Genomic DNA, 10,563 nt, shown 5'->3' on the forward strand with positions numbered 1-10,563 from the left:
ACCCTCCTCCAATACCAAGACTCACCCCTCTTTTTCTAACGTGGCTCGTTTCGTCGAATGATTTATAGTTTTCCTTCCGCGAACACCCGTCCACCCCGTCCGTGCTGCGCTCTCTCTTTCCGCTGCGTTCGCCTCGAAGCAGCGGCACCCTCCTGCCAAATGTACGCAAAATAGTCGGAATTTCTTCGGCGTTTCACCCCTCGCTGGAGAGGAAAGGGAAACCTACGTCGAGCCGCGTCGAGTTATCGAAAGAGCGGCAGACGCTTTTCCGTAAGAACGAATCGGTCGACCAATGAGAGAGGCAACCGAAAAGAAAAAAAAAAAAAAACGGACACCATGTATTCACCCTCCTCGGGAGAAAATTGACTCTTTGAGTGGATTTATGCGCGAGGAAGATTTGCGTTCGAGCGCCGGACGGCCAAGCGTAAATGACCACCGGGCGAGCTGGACGAAGGCCGGCGAGAATAATTAGTCATTTATGAGACCGTAAGTGGGGCCGCAAATCGGTCCTTCGCGGAGGGACGACGACGACGATGTTAGGGACTCTGCGGGGACTGGCGGCGTTATCTTGAAATTATTAATCATATCATAACGCGCGTCGCGCGAGAGACAGCCGAAGGGAGCGCGAGAAGGACGGGGAGAGACGAGAGACACAAGCTACCGGCTCCATGGACTTATCTGGCACCTTAATCAATTCCCAGTTATTAATTATGGCCTCTGCCCTTCCCCCGACCACCACCGTCTCCGCCACCACCTTTCTACGTCAGCCTCGCGGCGCACGCTTCCGAGACCTACGACGACGACGACGACGACGACGACGACGACGACGACGACGACGACGACGACGACGACGACGACGACGACGACGACGACGACGACGACGACGACGACGACGACGATGACGACGACGGCACCATTGTCCGCGGTGTTACAATGCGGTGTCAACAGGATCGCGGTCACATTTTCCCCAAGCATGATCATTAATAATTATTTACCGAAGTGCGAAAGTCAGGTTGGATGCGCATGCGCCGACGAAGAAGCTTGCACTCTTGTGAGTGCAATAAGCACCGTAAGTTTTGTCCAAAGAACGGAAAATATATCAATCTGTCACGAATAAAATCTTAAATAAATAAAATTATTATTATGTATCTGCGATACAAATAAGTTGCAATACAAAATACTCTTGTTATTTTATTCACTCAAAAAAAATCTTGTAACTGTAGCAAAAATTGTCTGTAAAAATTAAACGAGATAGATAAAAGATTGGCAAATACTGATACACATATTTTTTGCGCTTAATTAGTCTAATAAAAGTATACGGAGAGAATTCACTTTTAAAATTTACCCTCAAAATGTAATAATTATAGTATAATGTGTTGTATGTAAAACTCGAATTTTACTATACGTTTTAGTAAAATTTACCAAAAGTATAGTAAAACTTACTATACCTTTAGTAAAATTTACTAAAAGTATAGTAAATTTTACTAAAAAGTATGGTAAAATTCCTCGAGGTCATACATTATCTCACAATTATTAGATTTTGAGGATAAATTTTAAGAGAAAATTCTCTCCGTGTAGAATTTACAAATTCTACATGTGACAGTCAAAATTCTTACAAATATAAAAATTAGCGATAAATATTGATTGTGACATCGAGAAATCTACCTACAGCAAAGTATTTTCTTAGTGTTAAACAGACTGCAAATTCAAGTTTTACGTATACTTGGATATGAAATTAAATATCTCGTTATAATATCTGCTTATTGTTTTGTAATTAATAACACTTTTATATGCAAATGTATCGAAAAAAATAGCAAAGTGCATTTCGAAAGATTATCATCAAAAGTTCCCTGTCTCATACCTTGCCTACGAAAGAGTACGGTATAGGTTTTTAAATCGCCAATGTGTCGAGGAATATCCGCGCGGCAAAAGAAAGGATGAATGGCGTCAAGTGGAAGTTGAATGATCGTTTATGCAAATCCTAATCCTTTCGAAGATCCATCCGAGCGACGTTGACGGATTGGCGGGGGACTTTGTTTGAAGCTAGTTAAACGGATTGCAATTCTCGCTACCATTTGTTCTCCTGAGAGCACGGAGACTTCCAACGCGCCCCGATTGGCGAGTCTTAGCTAATTTTCGATAAAAGGGGTAATAAATTCGATAAATGGGGACAAAACAATTGCTTATCGAGAGAGACAAAATAATTACTTTCATACTTTTCAAGCAAAGAGAAGAAATCGATTAAAAGTGAAGAAACACTCGATTTACACGTCGCGCATGTGATACAAAAGACTTATTTATTCTTCTACATTTTGAAAAACTGCTTCTCTATGCTTAAACAAAATGATTATTTCAAATTACTCAAACTGATAATGCGCGAGAATGAGAAAATGTTGTTTATGTGCCTATATGCGATTCTAGAATAGTATATAAAACTAAAAAGTTTTTAATATAAAGGTTATATATATAGTAATAAAGTAATTTTATATTCCAAGTATTGTAAAAAAACGCACTATGCACGTACTGTATAATGTAACTATGTGTAATGGAAGCAACGAACTATGGAGTTTTGTTCGAAAAATACAAAGAACGATTATACCGGCAGTGGTGGCGCAAAAAAGGGGCGGCGTGCCCGACCTGCTGAAAAATTAATCACCGACGTCACAAAGGAGTCGGTCGAAGACAATGCCAGCGGTCCGGAAAAATATTTTTCACATTTTCTCTCCCTCGGTTAATAGCAAATTCTCGATAATGGATCGTGGACACACTCGCAATCTCAAGAAACGGGGACGTAGCGGCGAATTATCGTTTTTTTTTTCCTGCGCGTCACTGCAAACAAAACGCCCGTAGAGTAGAATTTTGTAACCCTTTACAAACGCCAGACTGAATCATTTTCAAAGACATATATCACTAACAATTCGCCGCATAGAAATAATCTACATTTCGTCCGTATCGCCAGGGGAGGAACGTTTTACAAGTACGTCCTCCTTTTCTTACTCATGTAACTGCTCGTTTAATACGGGGACCTGACCACTTATTTCGTGGTTTTCGTGTCCCTCCCCCCCTACACGCGTACGTGTACACCGAAATCGCGCGTGACACGACAAACGTGTAATCCGCGAGAAGGGTTGATCCCGGTTTAGCTCGCACACGGTTGAATCCACGAGATTTAAGCCCCCGGCGAATTTGAATCTGTCAATCCGAAGTGTCCAGCTGAACGTGTGTCGCGCCGCGCGAGAGAATGTATAATAAGGGAGGGCACAGAGATGTAATGCCATCCGGGATGTTAAAAGACTTTTTTTCACTGCCGAAAGGATCCCGCTCGTATTTGCGAGATCACATTCGAACAGAATCGCACACGGAATCTACTAATACTCCCCTAAAATATTTAGAGGAAAGATCTTTTTTGTTTGTGGAAGAACGCGCGTGACAAAAGTGAGGATGTTTCTCCTAGTTCTCGTTTCACGATGAAAAAAGACGGCAGAACAAAGAGATCCCGTGTGACGCATCTCGCTCTATTGCCGGAAGAAACTTTTAATGATTTCTTTGCGTTCAGCGATTTAATTAACATTAAGCCAATTATACAGATGCAATTAAATACTAAGTTTCGTGACCTGTAAACTATCATGTGTGCGTCTAGAGGGAGAGCTTTCCCCGAAGATGTGTCGCAAAAAATTTTTCCGCGATGGAATCAAAATAGGAAATTTTAAAATAAACTGCAATTATCGAACTCCTTGCGCATAAAAATTGATTCAATATCGATGTCGACTGACGTAAAAAAAAAAAAACAAGCGCATTCTTTATACTTCATTAAAGAAACATATTTACAAAATAATGTTCGATAAAAAATAAAAAAATGGGAATGTGACACAGATAATAATGTAAATAATCAAGCTACCACCCGCTTCCGTGCTTTTTACATCCGTTAGATGGTCGTGGATGTTTGCTGTTTTAAAAAAAAATAGGTCGTAATCCACACAAAAATTTGGGAAATCCCAATTTAGAATTTTATACTATCCATACAATGCAGAACATTTTAGCGATATTGCAAAAATTCCAACAACACTGTTGGAATGTTTTGTGTATGTTCCAGTTTGGCAAATATTAGTCGCAGATATTTCTGATTAACGAACAGAGCGAGAGCGGAAAGAGCTCAGATTCGTTTCCCGGCGAGCGCTTGTACTTCACAAGAGTGCGTGCCTCCCCGTTTTCCCCGGGTGTAGATTAGGGAGAGACGGACACCAGAAAAGTAGAAACTCGAAGAAGATCGAGCGAGAGTCCAAATTGCATTTACGGTCTTGACCGTGGAAGAAGGCGAAACGATATTAAGACACCGGTGGCCCTTCGTCGGGGTCGATGTATCATTTGCCGGCGGGTCGTTAAGCGGTTTCAATTAGTTTTCTCCCGTGCCTGCCCTCCCCCGCAGCCACACGAGCAATAGATGAGAGTGAGAGAGAGGAAAGGGAGACGGGGGGAGAGGGGAAGAAAGAGAGACCACTGCCATCCAGCTTAATCGCGCGGTCCAGTTTTTTCTCATAATTAGGAAAAGCTCGTTAATACATCCCGGATATATCTACCCTTCCCGTTCACCCTCCCTTTCCAGCGCTTACGACAACCGGTTTTCGTCCACGGTCGACGAGCGCGAGATCGAGCGTTCATCACTGTGTTTCTCGCAAAAATCTCGCAATCGTGGCAGAAGACTTGAAACAAAAATTCGTGAATGCAGAACGTTCGAGAAAGAACGTAAAGAAATAATTATTAACAGATCGAACTTTAATGAATAGATATTTTCTAAGGTGCATCAACGTGTTCAAATTAAGGAATATTAAATTCATCGTAGAATCTGAAGAAATATAAAATTGGAGAAAAAGAGAAAGAGAAAAAGAAAGAGAATAGTCAATCTTTGTTAATTTTATTTGGCAAAAGTTTGATTCTAATTTTGCGTCTAAATATATTTAAAAAATGCATAAATAGATAATTAAAATAAGCAGATTAAATTGCAATTTGATTATTAGATACTTTCTAGATACTTTAACCTCTTAAAATTAAAGAATATTTAATCCATCTTTATTTGACCTCCATTCTAACTTCAATTATTATTTCTATATTACTCATGTAGACACATTCTCTCTGTTTCAAATACTTTATTTTATTAAGCAACGTACCTTCTCATATATTATTCATCGCAAAAAGAACGCGTTGTCCCTCATCGATGCTTTTCGTTTACCGGCGAGCGAATGAAAAATCGTGACGCGCGCAATTTTCAAGACAACTAGCGCCATCTTAGTCGTCATGTACGAAGGTAGAACAGTTAGAACTCGTAGTTAGTTACCGACAGCCAAGATCAAGATTTAATGTCAAATCTAAGATATAGACAGCATAGAAAGTGCTGTAACCATAAAAGAATTTATCTTTGGAATCTGTTTTGTATAGCTTTCTTTCTTCGAAAGTCAAATTGAAATAATTATATATACATATTTAATATATAATTATATTAAAATTAAACAATTAATATAAAATATATTTTTAAATAATATATTAGAAATTATTATAAAACACGTTCAGTCGAAAATGCAATAATGATGTTTTTCGTGAGTGTCAATGGTATAATAGAAATAATATATTTATATTAAGCTTACCGAATGAATGAACGCCAGCTGTCCAGAAAGCCCTTCTCGACAACATAAAACGATTTCTCGGAACTGTTGCATTTGGAGATCTCATTCCTATTTTTTCCGTAATACAAGTCGATGAGCTCATCTTTCTGTTGCTTCGCCTTTATTTTATCGTCTTTCTTCGCTCTTTGTGCATTTTCCATCTTCTCCTGTGAATCATAGTATACGTAATTAAAAGACTTGAAAAATATTTAATATAACTTATTCGTATATACACGAGAATAAAAGACTCAATCTACCTCGCAGATTGAGCAGGATGACGATCCAACAGGATATTCATTGGCGTCCGGAAAATATTTCTTAAGAATCGACCATGCCTCTTGGGGTATCACTTTTCTACTAGAATCTGCCGTTTTGAGAGACTTGTGTTCGCAGAGTAAATCTTCATTAAAGTTTATAATAATTTCGTTTTCCTTATTCTCCTCAACTTCTTTCGGAGAATCATTGGGATCTTTATCCAGATTTTTGGGGTCCTCCTGAAGAGGATCCTGACACTCGTCTACATTTTGTTCTACATCTTCTTGGAAAGTTTCCATAGCCAATCTTCGCCACGATCGCAATGAATCAGTACCAATTATATAGCTAGTTTCAGTACTAAAACATCAAAAATGTATTATTATTAATATTATTTTATTTTTTATTTAGGCATTAAAAAAATTTTAATTATGAAAAAAACATACGGTTCTTTAAACGCGCGAATTAACTCCGCAACTTCTTTGTGATCTCGTTCAAGTGTTAATTTAAAACGCAATAATTTGCAGCGTTGTTTCACACAAATTTCACACAAAGATGTCTGGTCTAATCGCGGGCTTCCTTGATATTGATCATAAAGCATTTGAGCTGCTAACTCTGGCACGCATTTCATACGACTAACTTTCAATGGATCGAGTCGATTGTGCAAGCACATAAAACTGGAATTGTCGATTGGACGGACGTCGAGTGCAGAGGAATGCCCATTTAACCATTTCGATAGCCAATCGGTTGGTATCCAATAATAATTATTCCAAGATACTGTTGATTGGATTATATTATATACATCTATTACAAGTTGTCGTTTAGAATTTTGATCCTCAATTTCTTTTTGCTGAAAAAAGAAGCAAATAATGTAGTAACATTTAAAATTAAGAATTGTTTCTATATAACATGGTCAATATTTCCTTACTTTTTCTTGCTGTGCAGCTAACAAACTTAATTCATGTTTAACATTTTCTTGTCTGACAAGCTCACGCATCGTGCTACTTACTTGCCAATTCTCAAATTCCATCTATACAGAAAAAAATATGTTTCATCATGTTCTAAAAATTTTTTTAATATACAAAATTTACATTTAAAAATCTTGCCTCTTCGTAAAAATCACGTTCTCCGCAACTCATTGCTCTGTGTGCATCACCATTCAGTCGTTTATAATCAAGTTTAATTACTTTCACTACCGGCTGCTTTAAACAATGAGGCTTATTCTGTTCCTTATTCTGTAATTGTTCCATGGTAGAATCGTGTGTGTCTTTACATCCATTTGTGCTAGCGACAATTTCTGTAGTTTCATCCACAGTAAGTGTATCAGTCTTTTGAGATATCGTACATATTTCTTTTTCTGTTATATTCTCCGAATCTAATGTTGATATCTCTTTTTCTTTTTGAATTATTAAGTTTTCTTCTTGAGGTAATGATGTATCTTCAATATCATGCTTCTGTTTTGTTTCGTCTAGAGTATCCGATTTTTCTCTAACTGTAAGCGTCTCGAGGCAAATAGTATCACAGGATACCTCGGTATCAGATTTCTTCAATTTCACTTTTTTCGTAACATTGGTTCGCCCATCTGCGGTTAACTTTTTGTAAACCAACATGTAAGCTGTATTGGACGATAAGAATCCTTTTGGAACGCGTCCACGTTTCATTGGTTTATCTGGATACAAAAAAAAACTGATTCTATCTTCATGCTTTAATTTTTTTTCATTACATACAGAGTATTTGATAGAAAAATAATTACCATTTACGCTATCCTCGATTCGTTTATTATGCATTTTTTCAACCTTATCATCGCTAAACTGATACCACTCCCCGCTTGAATTACAAATATTCGCAATGTAATGCCCAGAATGTGCAGATGGACCTTTGTGGCTCAATACGGCCACGAGGCCGTACATATGAGTTTGTGGCGAACACCTAATATATTCCGACATATCGAGGTCTTCGGGGAACTGAATATACGAATTCAACTTCTTTTTCTGTCCGGAATCTCTGTTAAAAATAATTGCACCATTATTTCATATATAAATATAGGATAAATCAGACTTGTTTATCATAAAAATTCATAAAGACCTCACCTATGGAATACAAAGCGCATTAGCTGAATATTTAAAGTCTCTGGGAGAGACTCCAATCGTATAAACCGCCTGGCATCCTTTTTATCATTGCAAGTAACACAATGATATTGGTTCGCCCCTGTTAGCTGTTCCTCCGACAAATAATTGTCAATTGCCTCCTTCAATGTTGCCGCCAGCTGTAAATCCAATTCATAGAACGTCGTGGACGTTGGATACTCGGTACTGCACGTGGAGCAACTGCAATCAAACGTTAAATTCCAATTACCCACTAAAAAGTCACTTCTCTCTCCATCAGGTCAGTTGATCGCGCGCGTCATCGTAGCGAGCAACGTGTCCTACCATGTTATCAAGATTCGTCAAGATCATCAGCACCGTCATCGTTTAGGTAAATTCTCATTGTTCCACTTCAGAAAACCCACCGATTGATATAGCTGTATTTTCCCTGAGTCAGCATCTGCAGCATCTGCTTCAGCTCTGAGTTTTGTTGCAGCTTTCCTTCAATATGGCACAACAGCAGTTTGGAGAATTCCTGAGCGTCCTGCTGCGTTCTGGTGTCCAGGGATAACGCAATAGCGAGATTGATTGGATCAAGGAGGCTCCGATTGCCAAATTGCATCATCGCAAAAATGTACTGCAATTGGCCAACCGCGGTTACTGGATGATAGGATGATAGTCCCGCTTTTTTACACTGGTACAATGCCTCCTTCTCCTCTGGATCCTCAGTAATATCCCATTTGTATATTATTCTTCTGTTGGCATTAAATTTATTGAGGTAGTAACATATATCGCAAAAAATTAATTTATTAATTAATTTATTAATTAATAAGTATCACCATATACCTCATGTCCTCATTGTGAAACCACATTTGAATTAAGCTATTGACGTAGCAGGTAGCACCTAGATTCTTTAAACCAACATATTGGGTTGGATCCCGCAATTCAGATAAGGAACTTTCTAAAGACACTACCTCCGCTGGCTGCGACTTCATATACTTTTCTTCTCCCAAACCTGTCAGACATTGTGGATTATATGTGCAATTACGCCTGCAACACATTAAAAAAAATAATAAATTGTTAATTTATATTATATAGATTTAAATCTCCTTTTCTCTTGTGAGAAAATAATTTCCAACTTACTTGCAATTTTTGCAATTCTTCAATCCAATCCTATATGCAGTTTCCAAATGTATTTTTTCGATCTTGTCCGAATCTATGGATTCTATCCATGCCCATGCTAACTTATCCAAGTCCACCTTCTTTGTCGGTGGCATATCTGCGACATATAATATTACTTGTAGAAGAAGTTAATTACACACTCGCATAATCTGTATAGTATATTAACGGTATATGACAATCAATATACAAAAATGACAAAATTGTAAAATAAAGAAATAACTTCGACAAACGCGTTGAAATGAATTATTTTTACAAAGTTGTACAATTTCATAAGATATACCTATTCAAATGTAAAAAATTCTTAGCTTTAAAAATATCTGTCCACAACCGAATAAATAAATAATTTAAAACGTTATTTACATTCTTGAATATCGCGAAAATTGTCATACACTTTATCGCGTTATCGTGCAGGTCCATGCTACGCACATGGAACGTTCGTTTCAACAAGAGGAAAAAAAAAAAGAGTCGAGAAAAGAATCGAAAGGGCGTTTTGGTGACGTGCCACGTGCTCGTCCTTCGGGAGCACTGTAATTTTTTTTCGCGCTGCGATGAAAAGAATGTTCCGCATCATTCGAGGGGGGCAAACAACGGGAGATGACGGGAATACAGGAACAGGGTGACCGCGAAAACCGCGGGAGGAAGGTTCCACGATGAGAAGCGCCGCGCGACCCCGCGTTATCGGGGCACCTGACAGGGAAGACAGACGGGGCGACAACAATAAACAACGGTGCGACACGGCGTTATCCGTGTAATGTAAATCACGCCTCTCTTTCTTTCTCTTTGCTCTGGGCTGCCTTACCTCCGCACGATTTACGACCTAGGTTATGGAAAAACACCACCGTGCTATTACTCCCACGGCATTATCGTCCCGCCGTGATCGCGCCGTCGAGTGCCTCGAGCGTACCTTCGCCCGAGATGCGTCGAGTGTGACCGCGGTCCGCCACGGTGCTCGCCACGGTGGTCCGTGCCGTCCGTGGTACGCGATCGCGGAAAGAAAAGAGAAAAAAGAGGGAAACGACCAAGCGCTTCGCCGAGCAAACGCTCCGGTCGTCAAAAACGGTCGGTCGGTCGGTCGGTTTGGATCGCGCGTCAATCCGATTCGTCGGGGTTACCGACGCGGTGGATCCCGACGAGAGACCGGCGGATCAATTCAGAGAGGAACCTGAGAGCGGTCATAGCATCGCGTCGTTTTAGGTGTTTTCATCAGCACCTCTATGTGCACAAAATGTGCACATTGAACTATGTAGTTAAATATCTATGAATCCCGTAGGTAATGTGTATGACTTTTTGAGTCTCTTCTATGCTATGTCCACGTTTATTTGGTTCTGTTTCATGCTATACCCGTACATTTTACAATTATATGCATTCATATTTTAAATCTGTTTTAT

The 10,563-nt window shown here is 39.2% G+C and overlaps 1 protein-coding gene across 1 annotated transcript in view; it reads right to left on the minus strand.

Moving 5' to 3' along the window:
- LOC105837149 (ubiquitin carboxyl-terminal hydrolase 48) overlaps positions 1-10,301 on the minus strand; it is a 53,673-nt gene extending 43,372 nt beyond the window's left edge. Inside the window, 11 exon segments of the mRNA XM_012681671.3 lie at positions 5,640-5,824; positions 5,915-6,269; positions 6,356-6,759; positions 6,838-6,939; positions 7,016-7,578; positions 7,663-7,913; positions 8,000-8,236; positions 8,419-8,748; positions 8,840-9,043; positions 9,137-9,272; positions 9,975-10,301. Coding sequence (XP_012537125.1) covers positions 5,640-5,824; positions 5,915-6,269; positions 6,356-6,759; positions 6,838-6,939; positions 7,016-7,578; positions 7,663-7,913; positions 8,000-8,236; positions 8,419-8,748; positions 8,840-9,043; positions 9,137-9,270 — 2,765 coding nt within the window. The 5' untranslated portion in view covers positions 9,271-9,272; positions 9,975-10,301.
- Between the last annotated feature and the right edge of the window lie 262 nt (positions 10,302-10,563).

This window comes from Monomorium pharaonis, chromosome 6 (genome assembly GCF_013373865.1).
Source record: "Monomorium pharaonis isolate MP-MQ-018 chromosome 6, ASM1337386v2, whole genome shotgun sequence".
In the NCBI taxonomy this organism is placed as follows: Eukaryota; Metazoa; Arthropoda; class Insecta; order Hymenoptera; family Formicidae; genus Monomorium; species Monomorium pharaonis.